Genomic DNA, 23,093 nt, shown 5'->3' on the forward strand with positions numbered 1-23,093 from the left:
CAACCTTCGCCACAAAACGAAGGTTGGAGACCAGATGGTAGTTAGTCAATTCAGCCGGGTCCAGGAAAGGCTTCTTGAGGAGGGGCCTCACCACTGCCTCTTTCAAGGCAGCGGGAAAGGCACCCTCACTCAGAGAAGCAGTTATAATCCCCTGGAGCCAGCCTTGTGTAACCTCCCGGGAGGCCAGTACCAACCAGGAGGGAGACGGGGCCAATAAACACGTGGCAGCACTAATCTTACCCAGAACCCTGTCCACATCCTCGGGAGCCACAGGATCAAACTCTTCCCAGATAATATTCTCAGGACCTACCCTCGTCTCCTCCCCTGGACTCATCCAATCCGAGTCCAAGCCTTCCCGAATCCGAGCGACTTTATCATGCAGGAATTGCACAAAATCCTCAGCTCGACCCTCTAAGGGGTCTTCCCGCACTCCTCCCCAAAGAAGGGAGTGGGTCACCCTAAACAGAGCGGCTGGGCGGTTCTCTGCAGATGCGATAAGAGCAGAAAAACGGTTAGATTTCGCCGCTTTTATCGCCACTAGGTAGGTCTTGATATAAGACATCACCAGTGTCCGGTCGGAATCAGATTGACTACTCCTCCAAATGCTCTCTAGGCGTCTTTTCCGACGCTTCATCTCTCTCAGCTCCTCGGAGAACCAAGGAGCCAATTGAGATTGGCATCGGGTCAGAGGACGCAAAGGCACGATGCGATCCAAAGCTCCGGCGGCCGCACTCTCCCAGGCAGCCACCAGCTCTTCAGTCGAGTCATGTGCCAGGGTCTCAGGAAACGGCCCAAGCTCCATCAGGAACCTTTCGGGATCCATCAGGCACCTGGGACGGAACCATCTGATCGGTTCCGTTTCCCTGCGGCGGGGGGAAGCGGCTGGAAAGTCCAAGTGAAGGAGCGAATGATCTTTCTATGACAAGGGTTTGATATCTAGGTCCCCTCTACCAAGATCATTCAACTACTGACCAGAGACAAAAATCAAGTCCAGAATGTGTCCCCCTATGTGAGTGGGGCCTTGAACTAACTGGGTCAGGTCCATGGCCGCCACGGAAGCCATGAACTCCTGAGCCGCCTCTGACGCCTCACCTGCAGATGGTAAGTTGAAATCCCCCATGACAATAAGTCTGGGGGTATCAACCGCCACCCTGGCAATAACGTCGAGCAGCTCGGGGAGGGTCGCCACCACGTGGCAGGGAGCCAGGTACGTAGTCAGCAGACCCATCTGCACCCCACGGCCCCACTTCACAAAAAGGGACTCATATCCGGCTATCTGAGGAATAGTGGTCTCCCTCGGACAAAGACTTTCCCTAATAATCGCCGCCACTCCCCCCGCTCCCCTGGGCCCTTGGCTGATGAAATGCACAGAAACCTGGTGGGCATATTTCAATGAGGGGGACCCCCCCCTTGGCCCAACCAGGTCTCCGTAATACCTGACAGGTCCACACACCCCTCCATAATAAGATCACAAATGAGGGGGGCTTTATTAACAACCGACCTGGCATTACAGAACATCAGCTGCGGACCCTGGGCCTGAGATTCTGCGCAACCCAGGATACGAGTCGCGCATTTGGGGCCGGAGTGCGCAATTGCTCGTAAACAGCGTGTGCGCACACATGATATGGCCCCTAACTGACATCCTAAATATTGTTTCTTTTATTGTGCAAAATGCCTCACATCATTCATGGAATGTGAAAGGGATGCAGGCAACATTATTTTCTGTCTGTTAAGCTTTCTACGTTATCCTACTTTTTCCATTTCACACGCATGTGAGTTGTAAAGCACATTTTAACTGACAGCATTACTAGCTATCAATTCAGAAGCATCCTTAAGTTTTTTGTACGTTCTGTAAAAGCAGAGGCACTTTTTCTTTGTCCATGTAGCAACTATTTGTTGTGAGGAAACTGTGGGAAGAAGGTACAAGCATATAGTCTAAATTTTCTTTAAGAGCATCATGACAGGCATGCAGAGAAGGACAGCTCTTCAATTATTCTAAGACTAGATTTAGTGCACATTTGACCAAAGTAGAGCCACATTTGATGGGATGAGATTACAGTACTATTTCTACAAATGCTACTTCTCACACTTATGGCCCAAGGCATATTGGAATATTGCTGGTGACAGCCAGGTTTCTAATAATCTTTGGGGGCAACTTGAGATCTCTTTGCTTCAAACATCCCAATATAATAAATCTTCTGTAAGAAACAGAATACTCTGATTTTCCACAATATATGTATAATATCTAGGAAAGTGATTTTATGATCTTATTTCAAAAACAATAAGAAATGTGATCAAAACACTACAATATAACTATACTCACATATATAATGAATTGCATTATATGACACAAATTAAAACTACCAAAATACAGGTACTCCTCCATTTATTTATTTATTTATTTATTTATTTATTTATTTATTTATTTATTATTTATTTATTTATTTATTTATTTATTTATTAATTAATTAAATTTTTATACCACCCCCTCTCCCGAAGGACTCGGGGCGGTGAACAGCCAGAATTAAAAACACACAATACAAATATTAAAATACATTAAAACGAAATTAAATTATCTTTGGCTTCTCCAATTTAAAACCCCTTACCCATAAAATTTATGGCCACAATTGAGCCCAAAATTTCTGTTGCTAAGCAAGACAGTTTTATGTCCCATTTTATGAATTTACTTGCCAAGTTAAGTGAATCACTGCAGATATTTAGTAACATGAATCTGGTTTCTCCATTCACTTTGCTTGTCAAAAAAAAATCGCAAAAGGTGATCACATGACTGGGGACACTGAAATCATCAGAAATATGAGATAAGCGTCTGAATTTTGATCATGGGGATCTGCAACAATTGTAAGTCTGAACAACTTACAATTAGGTCATAAATAACTTTTTTCAGAACCATTGTAACTTCAAATGGTAACTAAATGAATGGTTGTAAATTGAGGACTATCTGTAATCTAAAAAATAAAATATGAAATATGCTGTGTTGACAGTTTCTCCCATTTCTTGTCCCCTCCTAGGGCCTTGAGATAGGAGCATCAGTTAGTATGACCAGAAAGCCCGATTCAGAGTCATTTTAAAAGGAGAGACTGATGGGGAGACTGATCTAACAAATGCAAAGGAGCAATGAACCTGGACGTTTTACAAAATGTAAAGCTTGGACTTGTTTTTCCTACAATCTGATTGTCCCAATTAAAATAGCCAGCTTCAATTGCTCCTCTTTTAAAAGATTCCTTTTTTCCTTTTTTTAATTTCCACCTTTCTTCCGACTACAAGTCACATTCCTTTTTACAACAATCTTGTTAAGGTACAATAGATTGAGATGACCTTTACTGGGGGAAAAAAATCTCAATATATTTTACAATCCAAAAGAAACCTTTAACCTGAGGCAATCCAAAACTTGGATGCAGGGAGAAGTTATTTTCGTTTTCTTACTGGCAGAAAAGGGGTTCGACTGTTTTACATTGCCCATGAACTTCGAATGAGAAGGAGCACATATTATGCTTCAGAAAGGAAAATAAGACTCACATCCGGAACCTGCAGTTCAAAAGCTCTTTTCAGGCCAGACTCCCACGCGCTCTCCCTGCTTGTGTTTGTGAGCTCACCAAAAGCAATTACGAAAGAGGGGCGGCCTCGCCTTGGGCGAAACAGCCATGCAGGAGCGGCGGCGCGAAATTTGAACAAAGCTTCGTCAGACGTTTTTCCTTTTTTTTCCAGTATGGTGGAAGGTCCCGGTTGCAAGCTGAACGGGGAGAAAATCAGAGGTCGAATTGCCCCAGGTCAAACCGTGAGGTGTGTGCGGGGAACTGCAGTGGTCCCATCTGCGCCGCAAATTGGAACCTTAAAGAGAAGAGCCGCTGACGGCGTCTCCGATAGGGTTAGTAGCGTCCGAGCTTCTTCCACGGAGGGTCGTGCAAGAACTTGACATTCCACCCCACGAGCTGTTGGGTTGCAATTAGGTAGGCCAGAGCTGGATGGGGCAACTTCCCATTCTGCGCTCTTCCCTGAGACAAGGGCAGCAAATCACACCGAGTGCCTGTTGAATGATGGAATCTTTCAAAGCATGTTCTTTTTTGTGCGGAATTGTAAATATGAAATTAATAGCATTAGTTAGGACCAAGAATCCATGTTGTTTAATTGCCCTAACTCATTATTTACATGAGGAAAACTGGTTATGGCAATCATGCTCTGGTATTGGACTTTCCAGAATTTGGGTTCAGGCCCTGGGATGAAGTCTGTGGAGAGTAAAAAGTATTCATAAGTAGCAGGTTGGTTCCCATACCGTTCAGAGACAGGTACCTGTTTACAAATACTGTTAATGACTAAAATCCAGAGTAGCAGAAATAGACTGTTAACTGCTAGAATTCCTGTCTAAATCATTTCTGCCAAGACACCAGTGCCATTCAATAGACAATAGGTAACCCATTTAAGATTAGCTAATCTAATCCTTAGTATTTGTTTTACCATTGGATTAAATCTATTAATTATTGAATCCAAGCTATTTACAACTTATAAAGTGGAAAAGGAGTACATGCATGGCTCAAGTAACTCTAATTTTAGGCATTCCGATTGGTTCTTTCATTAATAATTGCATGGCGAGCCTGGCCTGAATTTCATCTACATCTGATTGGCAATGTTTTGCAGGCTACTATGGAGTTTGACAGCCTCTATGCCAGTATCTTGTTCTTAAAGATTAAGCATATGCAAGCTGCCCAGTTAGTAAATAATCCTTTATCACAAGAGTTCTTTGCATATTAGAATTGCAAAAGACGTAACTGATTGATATGAGGTTAACATAAGCAGCATAGTCATCTCATTCTCAGTAATCATACGTTTTGACTATCGGAGTTTTTCTGGCAGATTTTTTTGTGTGGCTTTTTTCTCTCCTTGCACAAAACACTTAAAAAGAAATAACCAACATCTGTAATATATTCCTGCCATTAACATAATAAATCAACCATAACAAGTCTGATTAATATGAAGAGTTGGAAGAACTCCGGCAAACATTGAACACATGTAAGAAATAATGAGGAAAGTGTCCTCCAGTCACTCAGTCTAATTAGAAAGATGGCAATTTTATTATATTTGTTTATTATAAAGGAGTCAGTTGCACAACATCCACTATAGTTATCTGTCGTTAGCATGCGGAAAGATCACATTCAGAAATTGGCATATATATCTATATTATGTATATAAACTGGGTGGGTGGACTTGTTTATTTGTTTAAAAATGTGCTAATGAGGAATACTACTGGTATAAAGGCTTAGGACAAGAGGATTTTTTTTTCTTTGCTTCCCATGTACACAGCATGCCACTTCTCTGCAAGTTTTGATCACTAGTGTTGCCAGCATAAAATTACCCTGTTGGGGCTTGTGGAACTTTATAGGGGGAAAGATGTTGGAATATAAATGAGCAGCTTGGATTAATGAGCTGTGAAGCTAAGCCTGAATTCTGGTTGGTGGGATGAATATACCAAGAGAATTGCTGCCTCTGTCTTTGTTTGAATGCAGGCAAAGAAGTGTCATTAGTGGGAACATGATCCACAAAGTGTTCATGGATTTTTAACTAGGGGAAAATATTTGGTAGATTCTATATTTTGGTTTGTTGATTGTAGCTGAAGGTCATGTTTGGCATCCATTTTAAATATCTCAGTGCTACTATTTTGTAGATAATTTACAAGTACGTTTACATTAAATGTGTCCTGGTATTGCTATCTTGCCTCAGATAGTCCTATGACTAGGTCCACTGCTAGATATCAAACTCCTAGAACACTGGATATTTAGCTAGATTTAATCAGAGATCAGTCTGCACATATAGCAGCTTGTCCAGCAAAATTCTTCCTGGTCCACTTAAAATTCTTCCTTAATATTCAGTATGAGTACCTATGGTATTCTGGTCATGGTTAAGAGGATGGTTCAACAAAGGGTGGATTATAAACTTTCATTTTTTGTGGATTGGGTGGTTTTTCCTTATTGTAGCAGCAAGAAAGCATGAAATTCTACCATTTTCACTCTGTAGAAATATATAATTCAGGAACATTTTTATATCATTAATCTACTGTTTGTTTAAAAGTGAGCTTCACTCATACGTAACATTCACAGCAAGAAAGCCCTGTCATATTTTTCTAGTCTGCTTTATTGAGTGCCTGAATATTCATGGTTAAGTCAGTTGTGAGATGTGTTCCTACCTGATCACCACTTGCTGGGAAGGGAAGCTCTTATAGGGATCAAAGAAGCTGCAGAAGTGGATGCAACTAAAAAAAGAAAAAAGAAAGCAATGATCTATCATACCACTTAAGAGGAAAATACTAAGAAACTATTCCTGTGATATTCCATTGATTTATATCTAGCTATTCACAGCTGATTCTGGAACTGAAAAATTATATTCAAGAAAGCTTAAAATTATCCCTATTCACTTTCTGCTTTCATGAACCCAATGCCAATGTCTAATTGTGTCTGAAATAATCAACTTACACCATGACCTTCAGTTTACAACATGCTTATTTCACAAAGGCATTTAAAAATTCAAAAGGAAATTAGCAACTGCAAAAACAGCAATCTTGAGTCTTTTAATTATTTACTATTGTGTATGTAGCTGGGAAGATACTTCATAAAGAATGTCAGCATATTATAGTAGAATGGCGAATACTGCTAAAATATTGCTAAATGAGTTGCTAAATGTCATGAAATTTGGGTTCTGCTTTTAAAATACATTTTCAAATGGTTTTTTCCTCTAAATAATTTCTGAAGGATTAAGAAAAATATATCTGCATTTTGGATATATGGAATCTTTGCATTTTGTATATATGGAATCTTTGCCTAACACTCTTACCTCACAATTGCAATTTTGATATTAGAAAACAAACTTTCCTATAGTCCCTTAAAATCAACCTAAAACTTAAATAAGCAGTATTATTTAGTTATTTGAATTTTTAGACTTTCTGTCAATAGTGGCAATTGCTCTGAGCGAATGGATAAATTTCCTTTCCTTTCTCCTATGTTTATGAGTTTCATAGGCAATTAGCAAATAAATATTAATATAGTTCATTACCAAGCTATGTTTACATATTTATATAGGTATTCAACTATAAAAATAGATTATGAAATAATAAGGTAGAATCTGTATTGTATCTGAAAACATCCTCAAATTCCATATTTTGTCCTGAATTTTTTTGTCTGAATTGCTTGGGAAAAAGATTTTTTTCCTTGTCTCAGATATAGAACTACAACACTTGAGAATAGTATTTAAATATGGTTTCTTTAACAATTCCAGAACTGCTTGATTCATTGATATCCAGCTTCTAAACTATGAGCATAGCTATGAATAGCATTTATGTTAGCACTTTTATCAAAACTTGTTATTTATTAAAGTATTAATGAATCACCTTTCAAGCCATATATCTCTATAGGATACAATATTAAATATATACAGTATCTTCTACACAGTAGTCACATATAAAACAATAGCCAGTGTTTATAAGTAGGACATTAGTTTTCAGATTCTGCATAATTTGAATTTGGGTTCCCACATGAAAATTTTCCACAGTGGGCCTCACAATGGAAAAGGTCTTGTTCTTAGATTACACAAAAATAACATTCCGGACGGTACTGGCATAGGAGGGCCTCACCTGATGAACATAAAAGACAGACAAATCGATATTATAGAATCTATATTGAATGATATTATGAATACTGTGGCTTTTTCATTACTTGCACTTAGCTACGACACAATCATGCTTTGACCTCAGCAATTCCTATGATATGCATTTGCAGCCATCAATGAGATTTTTTTAATAGCAGACATAATATTGACATCAACATGTCTCCAGGCTTCCAACTAGGTAGATGACAGGTCAACAGACCCCCAACTCTTTCTTTTGAAGGAAAAAGAGAAGACAAATTTGCACTTGTTTGCCAAGTCTCTATATTCAGTCACTGCCTTTCTTGCCAAGCATGAAATCCTGTTCCTCAAAAGCTAGCCAGCTTCAGTTATTCCTGCTTTCTTGGATAGAAATAATTATACAGCCATAATGAGGTCTGTTTTTAGCTCCATTGGGCCTATTCTGCCCTGAAGTCTTTCCATATGTTTTGTGATTCTTAATTATTATAATGTTAATTATTTTAACTTGGGTGATACCCAAATGGGATATGGAAGAAGGGATACATGCCAGCCAAGCGGAGTTTAAGCAGAGTTTCAGTGAGACCTTTTGGATTCCTGCTGTAAAGCACTGGATGGTGTTTTCGATGATAGCTGTGATATATTGAAAAGTAATGGCAGCAAAACCAGAGAAGCAAACCAATCATTTTGGCAATGACTTAGAATAGATGCGGCCAGGGTAGAATAGGAATTGACAAAGAAAACATCAACTATTTTGTCAGCATTGTTTTGTACTGACTCAGACTTAGGCAACCATTCAGTAACTGTTCAAAGTTACAACACACTGAAAAAAGTGATTTATGACAATTTTTTCACATGACTGTTGCAGCATCCCCCTCCCCAAAGTGGGTGGAAATGTCTGTGCATCTTACAGAGTGAATGTTGCTGAAGCCACGCCCACCTGCCAGCCCCCACCCTTCAGCCTTGGCCTCCCGGAATACTGCCTATCAGCTGTTTCAGGCTGCCGGGATCGCTGCCACCTCTGCGCGCCCCATTTTCAGCCTCCCTGCATCCCGTTTTTGGCTTCTACATGCCCCATTTTTGGCCCCTTCCAGGCGGCGGGGATAGGCGGCTTCCCTGCTGCTTCAAACAGGCCAAAAATGGGGCATGCAGAGGCCTAAAATGGAGTGCATGGAGGCAGCGATAGGTGACAGCGGCAATCCCCACAGCCTGGAACAGCCGATAGGCGGTATTCTGGGAGACCAATCTAACCGCCAATCAGCTGCTCGTGCTAAATCAGGCTGTGCTGAACTGACCAGGTTATTTACTGTTTGCTGCAAGGAGGCAAATTGCTGGGAGGCAGAGGCAGATATTTTTTTCTTGTTTTCCTCCCCAAAAACTTAGGTGTGTCTTATAGTCTGGAGCATCTTATAGTCTGAAAAATATGGTATATGACAATTGCACTGTCCTGAGTTCATAGGATCACTATTTCTAACCTTCCAGTCAACGTCTGACAAGAAAAATCAAAGGGGGAAGCCAGCTTCACTTAGTGACCATATGATTCACTTAACTGCAGTGATTTACTTAATAATTGTGAGAAAAGAGGTCATGGAATAAGGCACAACTCAATTAACAACTGCCTTGCTTAGCAACAAAAGTTATGGGCTCAATTGTATATTGAGAACTACCTGTAATGAATTATGTCTCATAAATGGATAAATGTGAAACCAAAGTTTAAACTTCTTTCCTAACATTTATTTTGTTAATATTTTCAAACTGTTTAGATTACCGGAAATAAGAATTTGTGCCAACATTTCTTAAAGGTAGTTAATGGATGTGTGTACTGTGGCGTGGAAACTTTGGGGAAAGAACTTTTCATATTCTTTGGAGAAAAAGCCTTAAGGTGAGAAAGATATATTATTACCTTGTATAATTCAAAGGAATTATTGTGACTTATTTATCTTTCTCAGAATATTATTTTCTTCTTGCCCAGATACAAAGTAAACATTTGATCATACTAGCTATACTAAAGACTATGAACTTCATAACTATGAACATGACTTAGCATAAAATTGTAGTTCTACAGTAAGCAAATAGATGCCTCCTCTGCCATTTTGTGGGTCATGAGCCAAACAAACCCATTGTATTTTAGACCCCACTAAAATCATATGTGAATGCTTAAATCTTCCAGTAAATAAATTTTTAGTTTAGCTGTCCCACACTTAGATATTTATATGAATTAGCTTAAACCAACCAAACAATTTCTAGAGCTAAGATAAGATTGACATTAATAGTTATCTTCCTTTTATTATTTATGTCTCAAATTTATAGGGTCACACATCTCACACAAAGTGACTTTTCAGACACATTCTTGCAGGCATGATTTGTTGAATCACATGCCAATATTGAGGGTACTTTACTGTTTGGGATCTAATGGTCACATTCTGTTCCCTACTATCACTCCACTTAAAAAGAAAAAATCAGACATCTCTTTTTAAAACTAGTTAAGAGGGAGGGAACGAGAGAGAGAGGAAGGAAGGAAGGAAGGAAGGAAGGAAAGAAAGAAAGAAAGAAAGAAAGAAAGAAAGAAAGAAAGAAAGAAAGAAAGAAAGAAAGAAAGAAAGAAAGAAGAAAGAAAGAAAGAGTGTAGTGGCGGTGGTGGTATTAGGCTGAAGGCCACATGGAATTAGAGCAACAATTATAGCATACTATTAATCACAACCAGGATAATTTATGATTATCATTGTATTTGAGTAGTCATAAAACTAGAAGTAGTTCTGAATAAGATATATTTTAAAATACATTTCTCTTCTAGGATCCACTTTGGCATGAATGGTTCTTTGCGTATAAATCCAGATGCAAGCCAAAAGAGAAGTGTAGCACTAACAGCCTTAGAAATACAATTTACTACTGATTTGATTTGTTTCTACGATGCAACTGTAGAGCTTAGGTAAAGTAACATATGTTTTACTGGAATATCTTTCATGCAGGAAGGAAAATATTACCATTCTAAGTCAACAGTGGGGAGCTTGCTTAAATCTACTGAAAATATGCTTAATTCTAGTAGTTCACTTCATTTGCTTTATATAGATTGATAGTGACTGGATGGAGAAAAGAGGTTTTTAAAATCCCACTGCATGTTTAAATTGTATTTTTAATGACAAAAAGCCACTCCCTTGATTCATACTTGGCAATCTCTATCATAAGTTACAATCCCCTTTTACTCATAAATGTTTGTATGTATTAAGCTCTAGTGTTGTATTCATAAAAAAGTTGGAGTAATTGATTTTTAAAACATGTTTGATTAAAAATGCACCTAAAAATCAGCCAGCAGAGATTTTGTTTAAGCTATTAATATTTAGCATGAGTATTATAAAAATGAGCAGGTGGCAAATATTCTTTATAGATGCATGCCTTACTTCTGTGTCTCTCTAAATCCCCTATACATTGATTAACGGCTTGCTCTTGATCATGCTTGTTAAGAAATCATTCCTACTGAGTTCTTTGCAAGCATACTTGGGAGTAAGTCCCATTCACTTATATCCTGTTATGTTTTATGGGGTTAATTATTTTTAATTTACCACAGCTTATATATTTACATATGACATGATTTCTGCTTTAGGCATTATGGTTAATTGAAAACAAGAACTAAAACTGATTTTTCTCTGTTCCAACAAAGGAGGAAAAATAGGAAAGCTATGAAAATCCAAGGCCCAGATAATTGTATTATTACTGATAAACCATTGTTTGTTGAATTATCTTTGAATTTAGCTATTCTATGATTGAGAGATCGGCTGTTCTGAGAACACCTAAGTTTTTGCTAAATCTTGTCCTCTTGACCCATTTTTCATTTTCCGGTCCAGAAGGTAAAAGCTAAAACAAACAAAAAGTAACCATTCCCCTCCACCCGCCTTCTATTTTAGTTCAAGGCTCTTGCTGCTTTCTTCTCAATTCAGCTTGGTTTTGATAATTTTAATCATTTTTACAATTTCCATATCTACTTCTTAATTCTTTAATGTTTTCATAAAACCACAAAGGGATGTTATCTGTCAGTTTGTGTTCTGCCAATGCAGAGTGGCTGTAGCAATTTGTACCACTGTTTCCAGGGACTTTCTTTAATCTTGAATTGGTTTATACTTCTCCACTTGGGTCTGGTATGAATCCCATGGAGTCATTTTGGATTCATAGCTCCAGCTTGATGTTGTGGCTGAAGCACCACAGAAACTTATGTAGTCTACCTGTTAAGATTCTTCAGATAGACACTTATTCTCTAGTCACCTCACAATGGGCTCTTGCAATGTGCTTTGCATAGCTTGCCCATGAAGACCTGGAAGCTACAACTAGTCCAGAATGCAGTGCTGCAGGCAGTGATGGGTATATAGTGTTATGCCGGTGTGGTGCAATTAAGCAACTACCGTTTATGCCTGGCCAGTGAAGTCGGGCAGAGTAAGTATGGTTCAGATCCTTTAAAACAGAATCACTTATTAGCACTCAGAAAGCCTGCCTTCGCTGTTGCAATCCTGACCTCTGGAATGGCATCCATCCAAAGACCCGTGCAGGTATTATCTGATAACATTAAGAAAGTCAGTGAAAATTTGGCTGTTCTTTGAGGCCATTGGGGAAAGTGGTGGTTAGTCTTCATAAGATATTATATTTTAGGCAGAGTTTGCCTTCTCGGCAGTTATGATCTGACAATCATTTTTATTTTTAATCTTACAGAAACACAGTTGAATGTGAAGAAAAAATTAGAATGCTTGGAGATCTAGATGTCTGCAGTACAAAATTTAGCTTCCAAAGAGCAGAAAGTGAGATTAAGAAGCAAAAGGGCCGTATGTTATGTGATGTATTGCTTGATCAGGCAATCCTACCTGGAGTGGGAAATATCATAAAGAATGAAGCACTTTATGACAGTGGTCTACACCCAATTGTTAAAGTATGTAAAATATTTCTAGCTGCTTTCAGTTGTATTTTACATTTTACTTATTATGATTTAGGTCTTGAGCTCTTAAAAGAAAATTGTAAAGTACACAATGACTGTTCTATTACATTGTAAATAAAAGGTTTACAATTCCATAAGGAATTCATTGAAACATTACCTTCCATAGATAATCCCAATAGATCATTTATATTCAGAATCAAAATCATATGGTCTTTGACCAGTGATTACCAATTTCATAAGAAAATGTTAAAATACAAACAAATGTGAGTATCATATGAGAAAGTCAATTATATTTTCCATAATCATGAGTCCATTGTGGATGTCTAGTACTTACTGCATAGCTGCAAAAAAACTTCCATAAATGAAGCCTTAATCATATTTATAGAGCAATTCTATATGTAGTGGTTCAAATGTTAGTTTCATGTATAGGATTGCTGTATTAAAATCCAAGTAGGCTTGTTATTGTCAGTGTTTCCTGTATTATTAAGTTAGGTTCGTGTATCATCTGGTCATCAAAATCTCCTTAATGAAAGAGACTTTATATAGCAAAAAACCCAAGCTTCACTGTACTTTTTAAAACCAATGTTCCAAATTACAGGTTTGTCAATTAACAGATGAGCAAATATGCCATTTGGTGAAAATGACTCGAGATTTCTCACTTCTCTTTTATAAGGTAGGAAAAAAATTCTTTTCTAAGAGTTTGGCAAAAAGAAAAAAAATACAAGCTGAATATACAGCCTTAAAGTAACTGTTACTTTATTTATTTTTTTTGCATTATTCCATCAACTGATGAAAGGATTTTTTTTGTCTCTTGTACATTGTTAAATACAATCCTGTTTTAAAAATGTGTGAATTTATACATTAAATAATAGTGAAAATAGCCTTTTTGGAACTATGTCTTTGAATACCAGAGAGAAGAATCCTATGATATAATATTCCAAATAATCAAAATTATCTTTCTGAAGAAAAGTTTGCACTTCCAGATAAAGGATTCTAACCTAGTCTGAAATATGATGTTTTATGTTTGAACTTTTATTAGAGCAGAGATACGTAATTTTTAAAAACCTTTGCAGGCTGCACATGTTCTATTAAATTTGGTTGATTGGAGAAATGCTACTTAACCCATCATCTCCTGGACAATGTTTAGAGGATTTTAATGCAGCTGGGAGATATCACTAGAGAACCTCTTCCCCTGAAAGAGGAAAAGAAAAGAATAATTTATTTTGTCCAATACACCCAAAAATAAAACAAAGTTTTTCAATTTATTTGTAAGTTCTTTCCAGTTATTACAAGACAAATATGATTTGAGATGAACTGCATCTTTGGCTTTTGAAGACACATAAATAATAATTGTCTGTTCCAGTGTTGCAAGATGGGATTGGCAATAAGTAAACACTATAGAGTGTATAATCGCCCCACTTGCCACCAATGCAGCGGAAAGATCACAGTATGTCGATTAGGAGAGAACAACAGAATGACCTATTTCTGCTCACAGTGCCAAAATGACAAACCTCAGCCTGGGGATTTGTGGTAAGTCTTTACAGGTAGTTCACTTAGTGACCGTTCAAAGTTATAATGGCACTGAAAAAAATGACTTATGACCATTTTTCACACTTATGACTGTTGCAGCATCCCCATGTTCACGTGATCAAAATTCAAACCCTTGGCAACTGACTCTAAGTGTTCCTGGGTCATGTGATCACCTTTTGCAAGCAGTCAATGGGGAAACCAGATTCACTTAACTGTGTTACTAACTTAACAACTATAGTGATTCACTTAACAACTGTGGCATGAAAGTTAGTAAAATGGGGCAAAACTTAACTGTCTTGCTTAGCTACAGAAATTCGGAGCTTCACTGTACTTGTACGTCAAGGGCTACCTTATTACCTTTAAAAGCATTTCACAATTTATCTCAGTACAATTTAATGTTTGAATTTTGAGGGGGATTTTTTTTTCTTCTTCCCATATTACTTGAGTTGTCTGCTCAACCAGTGAAATCCCAGCAGCTTATATTGAACCATTACAACTGGATGGAATAGGAATGGAACAGAAAGGAATGGAACGAAACAGAACAGAATAGAATAAAATTCTATATTGGCCAAGTGTGATTAGACACAAAATGAATTTGTTTCCAGTGCATAATTTGTAGAGCAGTAGACAATTCTTCATTTGCCAAGATAGAACCATAAATATTCAACGATAATTTTGTTAATGCAAGTTTTGGATTTTGTTTAAAGAAAATCAAGTGAGCTCTGAGGAATAACACTAGTCCAGTTCCTTTCACTGAATATCCAAGCTGGTGAACTTAGCAGCAGACTATTTTTCTTACAAATGGCCAAATCACACATAGGGCAAAATCTAACTGTATTTGTTGGGAAAGGCCTCTTGTTCAAGGCTATCAAAATCCTTCCAAACCTTGAACCTTTCCCTGAGGTATTAGACATTCCTTATAGTATAAGTAATTATAAAAATGTTGACAATCACCACGCCCAGGACAGAACCTCAAGTACACTGCATATTTCTTTCCATGTAGCATTGAACCATTAAGGACCATTCACTGAATATGGTTGTTCAACCAACTGAATCTATCTGCATATTTATCTGCAGTAAATTTCTCCTTCCTTCATCCCACAACAGGCAGCCAAGAAGAAATAGTTTAAGTGGTTGGCCATTCAACAGGGAATTTTGTTCTAGAGAGGTTGCTCAGAAGTCAGAAGAGGAGTGGGCCTGCAAACTCTGTACTCTATTAAACAAGCCTTCTGTGAAAATATGTGATGCGTGCCTGACAACACGGTCCGAAGGTATTTCATGCTTTATGACGGCCTGTTTGCACCTCTAATGTAACACGACAAGATTATTTTTATTTTCACATGTAACGTGTGTAATATGAAATAACACATTAGGATTTCAGTTCTGCATTGTGATTGTATTGTTTTATCTGATAGTTCAGTCTGAAATCTTACATCAATTGACACATATATCATTAATTTGCTGTGTGTGCAGCTCCATATAATTTATTGTTGATATATGGTTTTTCTTTTTGCTGCAAATGCTTTCTAATACGTATGTACTGCATTTTGTATTTTTATTACAACAAACTTTGGCCCAATATTACTGCTATTCTACATGCCATTAGCAACATGAAGTTCTTATTGTTAATTTTAATTAACAATAAAATGGCAAGTGTCTGCTTATGGATCTTGTAAAAGAGCAGCATAGGGGTATAATTTTGTTTCTTAAGGAAGAAAATTTAGAAGAAATTCTATTTGAAACAAACCATGATGAAGAAAAATAAGGTATCTTGAGCAGAGACTTGTGCTTAAAATCTGAATTATAAACCCAGACACTAGTCACTTTAGAGAACAATTGTTTGCGTTAAAATGGAATGTTCTTTTTGTAACTCAAATCTATACTTTCACAGCTGTTCTATGATCCTCTGCTGAATGAATTATTCACTTGAACCTTCTGTACTTTTTGTATACCTCAGCACTTTCTGAATTGCCAAACCAAATGTTTCATACATTTGAAAAGGAATACATTTGCAGGAAGGGAGAAAATCTTTCCTTTTATAGCTAGAAGGGGCCAGAACTGTATTTCACTTTATTGATATTTCTGGAATACTGGAGTCTGCGCACTGAGAAGTCTTTAATCCTAGCAATAAAATATTTGAGATTTTAAATTTCAATCCATAAAATGCTTAAGATTCTGGAGCACTGAGATGCTGAAGCATTGAGATTCTGAGTGGAGATAAATTTAGACTGTCTTTGCCATTTGTAGTATATCCCACTCTCTTCACAATAGCTGTGTCCAATATTGCCTTCCACTACCTGGGGCAGTATTCAGCAGTAGTCTTAAGATTCTAATCTTCAAAGCACACTCCTTTTTTACTCTGATTTTGCTTCGTCTACTTTATTCTAATAGTTTTCTCCATTTGCTTTTTTTTTTTAGTTAGTTCTTCTCTTTCCAAAGTTTTAAATGCCAAGTCATTTTCTTTAAGATCTTTTGTTTAAAACATGTTGCCCTTTTTATTTGTGTATTTTCAATTAAATTCTTTCCAGCCTTTTCTTACTACTGTAAGTGATTTTCTTTCTGCCTTAGTAGTGCTGAAATAGTCTGTGGGCTTCGAGAAGAATGCCTCTAATGATGGATGCTGTTGGAAAAGTATTTGATAAGGAATAAGCAACTTTGTGGTTGTGGTCATCAGTCCATTATAAATATCTCATCAGAAATACCTGCCAAGAAACCCCTAAGTTAATTTTAAAAATTAGTTTAAAATTATAAATAGGCAGTTGGCATGCTGTGAAGCACAAGCAGTCTATCATGTTTATCTTAAAGAACAACTCTGTTGGCATTTTTTGAATATAATAGTGGCTAATCAAAAACAGGTCAGGTTGGATGATATAGGTAACGTACACCCATGAAATGGAAAAGATCTTTGGAAGTGCTGTGGGCACACTTGATGAACTTGTCAATACTTCTTTTGACATTCAATTACATTGAAATTATTTCATAGAATCAGTTGTTCAAAAATGTAGTAAAAATGCTCTTGGTTTACATATGTAATATTTAAAGCTATTACAGAAGGCATTCACAACTAAATTTATAAAATCCAATGACTGGCATGAGAAAAAATGCAGTGTTGGGCCTAAGAGCGTGAAGGACTGTTTTTTTTTTTTGCTTTAATTTATATGCCGCCCTTCTCTGGAGACTCACGGCAGCTTACAATGCGTTAAGCAATAGCCTTCATACTTTTGTATATTTATACAAAGTCAGCTTATTGCCCCCACAATCTGGGTCCTCATTTCACCTACCTTTGAAAGGATGGAAGGCTGAGTCAACCTTGAGCCTGGTGAGATTTGAACTTGCAGTAATTGCAAGCAGCAGATGTTAATAACAGTGCTTTAGTCCACTGTAACTACAGGCTCTTTCACTCTGTATTTGTATCAGCTGCAAAGTATGTTCTTGATTATCTTTTCTTAGTTGATTCTTTAGCCAGACTCAGGAATCTAAAGATTTTAGTCCCTTCAGAAAATCAAATTCATGAATTAAATTAGCCCCTGGAATTTATGTGTCCAGCTGGTGATCTAGAAGCTGAAACAAATACTGTGCAACAAAGGCAGTAAAGCTTAGGGCTCTAGAACAAAATCACAATAATTATTGGATTTTAGTTGTCATCTGAAGACTTCTTTACAGTGTTTTAATAAAGTAACTTTATCCCCTTCTTCACCACCACCCCCAAATAGCATTCAGTATTTTGGGGGGGTATTGTGTATCAAACACTTCGCTCTGTATTTATAATTAACACCATCTTATCTTTATTTTTACAAATATTTCTCTTGCTTTGCCTTTGCTTTTTAGTTGGTTAGCAGTTATTAAAATCAGCTTTGTACAAGAAAAGGCCAAAAAACCCCTGCAACCAAGATTAATATCATTTCTCATGTCTTCAGTTCAATTAATGTCTATGGGGATGTTCATGACCATAATAGTGGAGTGCTCTTCTGAGACCCATTGTACTACTTTAATGCATATCTTTATATAAATGGGAATAAGCATTTCTATGCAGAATTATGACTATAACTATTTCTGTATTGCTACAGTAGATTACTTGAACTATCAGGATCATAAATTGAAGCACTATGTAGCGTGTTATTGCTGGAGTTATACAATTTAGGGAGACATGGAAACAGTTGATTCATTAATACTAACCAGGATATTTTTTATCTATTTCAACTTAAAAAAAAAAAAGAAAGAAATGGAGGTTTAACAACAGATAATAGCTCCTTAGTCAAATATCCATGTTACAACTTTGGAAAATCAAGAATGGAAATTAAGATAAATAGGAAGACGGCATTTGGGACAGCAACTCTAGTATTGACAGATTTTGCTGGTAAAGACATTCTACTGGAACGTAACAGAAGTGAAAGTCGAACTCCAGATGGAGGCTCTCTGCATGATCCTTCAAGAAACGATTTTAACAGTACCAACCACTATGAAGTAAATTCATCAATACCTTTTCCCCATCAATGTAATTCTTTAAAGCCAGCATCAAAGAAACAGAAAATTGATTGTTCAACTTCATCTGTTGGAAGCCTTACTGAGAAATTTGTAAACAGGTTTGTTAATTTCAACTACATATTGAGGGGTAAAATTGTTCGTATGAAAAACTGTTTGTATTATATTTTTGCTTTGAAATGTGCAATGTTACTTATATTTTGGCAGATAACGGTCCATGAAACAACTTTGTCTGCAGCTGTGTCCTAAAGTGTTGTAGGCTTGTGGCCGAGGCAGCTTACTAGATCCAAAGAAATGGTTAGAAAGGGTTGTTTGCCAGGTGCAGATAGATTAAAGCATATACAGTATATATCTGGGATGTACTTGTAGAATGGAAACATTTGAAAAATATTTGAAGTCCGCAGTCACCAATCACTTAATAAAGAAGCAGCAAGGGAGAGCTGAGTTGGTAGGCATAATGGAAGGATGAATAGGAGTTACAGCCTCACTTCCTTCTTAAAATGTAGAATTGTTCTGGCAAACTGACAGGAAATGTTGCAGAAGAACCTTTGGAATAAAATAGTATTTTTAAATGCATTTCTATAACCTGTTTAAACAAATTGAAATTTTCAGGCTTCCAATAATAACCACTCTCATATGGCATAATAAATTTTTGTATTTGCATTCTGTTGGCCAGCAGTCTTATTTAAGGTAATTTAGTCCCTCTTGCAGAAAGAGAAACTAGAGGAACCTCTACCTAGCTCCATAGAGGAATATTCTAGACAGCTGGTGGATCCGTTCACAGCTGGGCTCCAGCTGTGCAATTTCCCCTCAGATTCCTGAATGTCAGAGAAAGCAGGGACATTTTACACAGGCAACATCAGTAGAATTCTTGTCATTCGTTATGCAAAGTTGAGAATCTGGGTGAAGAGGGCCAGCATTGCTTGCACTGTTGTAGCTTTCACAAGATATCTAAAGAAGGTTCCAAATTCCCTCCCAAGTTTTACAGTATAAAATTTGCTCATATTTTGGTTCAGTAGTGGAGTATGAAGAGATTGCTTCTGAAATATTATTTGGTTAGGTTTGACTTTTAGATCTTATACAGAACATTAGGTTAGGATTGGAATATTTGATTTCTGAATATTATCATTTTTAATCTGTGATTTGTACCCATTCTTGTGAAGTCTCATTGACCTGTCTAACCATATGTAAGTGGCAGAAGGACGATGTTGCCAGGTAGCATAAATCATGTTGGGAAATGGACAGATGAGTCAGTCCTTAATGGTATCACTGCAGATGAGAGATGGGTGAATGCCAAATTCAGCTGTTTAATATGAGCTTCAGTTTCCTAAGAATAATGAAAGATAAAAGAGATACTGGAAAAAATAATAATTGTACTTTACACTACTACAATTATTAGAGGCAGTCTTATAAGAGATAGCTGCTAGATTCCATAGTATAATGATTAGGGATTTTATTTTATTGCATTTGTTAACAGTGTATACTGTAGGCTGTCTAATGGCATATAGGCTGTGTTCAAGAAGCTTCTGCCAAGCTTGGTCTAGAGAGGAAACTACATAAAAAGCCATCAGGTCACAGTAATACTGGGGAGAAATGCTGCTTACATATTCATGTACCCTAGAGTGAAATTACCTAATGCCTTTTGAGCTTGACTAGTAACATATTTGCCAAAAACCCTGGCTGCTGCCAAACCTAAGAAACAAGAAGCAATCTAACCTTGTTTAAACATTAAGAGTCAAGGCAGATGCCCTTGTGCATTGTAAACAGACACTATCCAGCTATTCTGGTGATGCTAACACCAGAGGAGAGCAAAGCTTTCCTATCACCTTCATAAAATACACTTTTCTGCTCTGCCAGTCAGACTTCCTCCTCTCTGGTATATGATGGGGATCATTAAAGTAGCTTTGATCAAAGAGCATAGAAAATTGTCTTGAAGCAGACAAGTAGATAGATATCCCCATGGTCTGGTCTAAGACACGTGTAATAACTTTCCAGAGGGGAAGAATATAATTGGAAGGAATTGGTTTTCTAGTACATCTTGCTGTTGCCAATTCAGGATGCCTTTTAAACTACATGAAAGTACAAAATTTATGCTAGCAATGCCAGAATGGTACAGTTTACTTATTTTAAAAAGCAGCAAGAGAACTTTTTAAAAATTTGCTGCTTCCATTTCATTTCAATAGAATGGATTTTTGACATGGAGTCCTTCAATTTCATTTTAAAAAGAAAGTAAAGCAGATAAAATTGCTAAGTGCTCTGTTTGATCAGATGTATCATTGAAGCAGAAGAGTTTATATGGACTTTGGAGCTGTGGTATTGAGACTAAAGATGCTGGTTTTGCTGTAACTAATCTCCTTAACTTTATGCAGGTTTTTATCTTGTTACTTGTCATTACAGAGCACCTCCAGATAATATGACAGATGGCTCTTGCACATTAAATGCTGGCAGTCCTCGCTGCAGTAAACACAGTCGCTTATGTGTTCTTCGCATCGTGAGGAAGGACGGAGAAAACAAGGGCAGGCAATTTTATGCTTGTCCTTTGCCAAGAGAAGCCCGGTGTAACTATTTTGAAGTATGTGAGCTTGTATAGTACCATACATCCTTGAAAAAGATAAATTGGTTTCTCAAACAACTGTGATTACTTATGGATTTCACTTATTCTTTAATTTTAGCATAGTGGGAAATGAATTGCTGTGATGATAGCTTCGTCTAAAGAGGATCTCAGTGCACTTTGAGAAGAATAAATGGGTTCTCTGCTCTCTACAAAATTATTTTCTGTATCAAGCAGTGGGACTGTTAGGCTTTGAGTTAGTTGTTTACACTAAGGTTAAAATAACTGTTCTTTATAACAATATTGTTTTATTAATTATTCCATTTCTATCTTGGATTTCTTTCTTACTGATGTACTTCCCCAGCTGTATTTGAGTGATTAAAAGAGTACTTTGGAAAATAATTATTGTCTTTCATTTTCACAGTTCTAAAAACAAGTGACTATATGACTTTATTCTATTGATGCATACTATCCTCTAAGCAAACTTAACTTTCTTGCCTAGCTAGTTTATTCTGAACATTTCATCTAAATCATATTATTTTTCTTCCTTCTTTTAGGTGCTTTTTAGATTACTGTTGTCAGGTAGTAACTTAACAATAGTACAGTAAGCAAAGACAAGTAGGAAAAAGAACAATGAAAATTGCAGTATTAGCTAAACGTTAGGAATACATTTACCATAATCAAAATGATTCAAACTCAGTGTGAGTGAATCAAACTCATATGTTCATACTTCCTTTAATCTTTTATAAGCTAGAAGGAATAACACTGTTAGGCAACATAAAGCAAGAACCATCAAAGGAGACACAATTCTAGTGTAAGAATGCTTAATCAAGTGTGCAAAGATTCTAGGGCAAAATTAATGTAATAAAACAGCACAACTGAGTCTGAGTTCATATTTTCTCTAATGACCTTGACAACATAAAATGAGTGCTGGTGTTTTTCTTGTATTTGTTCTCTTCAGCTCAGCTTTGATAATAGATTCTGTTCCACCATATGGTAACTAATGCAATGCAGTGTCATTTTGACCTTCAGATTTTCCAAGGGAGAGAGACATTAGAGCTTGGGGAAGTGAGATCTATTGCTTTGAAGCCATAAGCTATCAAGAGTTTTACTTGGATAAATTAAATCTGTGTTTCCTCCAAAAGTCAGATAAAGTTTTTTACAACTGTCCTCCCACAAAGTCAAACAAATAGAGTTTAGGTAGTGGAGCAAACAGAATTTTAGAGAAAGTTGCTTAGCTTGATTACTGTTAGTCACCACCTACCTTGCAGAATTAACGGGGAGTTTGTTGCTTCCCATCTAAAACAGGAATTTGGCTTCAGCATCTGGTGTTAACAGAAAATGATTTCTCTCTGCAGTGGGCAGACCTGCATTTTCCTTTCTGCAATCATGGGAATCGCTGCATTATGAGGACAGTGCTGAAGATTGGTCCTAATAATGGAAAGCATTTCTTTGTGTGTCCTCTTGGGAAGGATAAACAGTGTGACTTCTTTCAATGGGCTGAAAATGGTCTAGGAATGAAGATTATCCCAGGATGCTGAGCTATTCAACTGCACTGGACTATCTGGTGCTAATCTTCTCAAACTGTGTGTGCTCTACTGCTCTTCTGTAGGAGATATTTTAGTAGGGTTATGATCAAGTGGCAGTTTGTGATTACAAATCCATTTGTGTTATATATTTGAACGTTCCTTCTCATACTCCTCTTTGTATTTCTGCTATTTTCTGTTCATTATTTGTTGCATTTTACCTAATACTAGAAAATTTCAGACTTAATATCTGAACAATAGGTAGTCTTTTTCTTATCTTAGTTGTTCCCTCATGCGTACATACACACACACACACACACACATGGATATCATTGTTTGTTCATGCCATTTGCCCTTCAACATTTTTCCCTCTTTGTCTTTATATAAAATTTTTATTTCAATGCATTTAATATGAATAGATTGTATAACATCTTTTAATCAGTTATGAAAGATTAATATT

General features: G+C 36.9%; 1 protein-coding gene across 1 annotated transcript; it reads left to right on the forward strand.

The window, feature by feature from the left end:
- The first annotated feature begins 3,727 nt into the window (after positions 1-3,727).
- NEIL3 (nei like DNA glycosylase 3) lies at positions 3,728-22,648 on the forward strand. The gene is made up of 10 exons (XM_070948845.1): positions 3,728-3,886; positions 9,390-9,508; positions 10,421-10,555; positions 12,325-12,538; positions 13,143-13,217; positions 13,908-14,074; positions 15,182-15,345; positions 18,291-18,657; positions 20,954-21,128; positions 22,466-22,648. Exons 1-10 carry the CDS (start codon positions 3,728-3,730, stop codon positions 22,646-22,648), a joined length of 1,758 nt encoding a protein of 585 aa, XP_070804946.1.
- The last annotated feature ends 445 nt before the right edge of the window (positions 22,649-23,093 follow it).

This window comes from Pituophis catenifer, unplaced genomic scaffold (genome assembly GCF_029215685.1).
Source record: "Pituophis catenifer annectens isolate HBS135680 unplaced genomic scaffold, rPitCat1.0.hap2 SCAF_8, whole genome shotgun sequence".
NCBI classification, from domain to species: Eukaryota; Metazoa; Chordata; class Lepidosauria; order Squamata; family Colubridae; genus Pituophis; species Pituophis catenifer.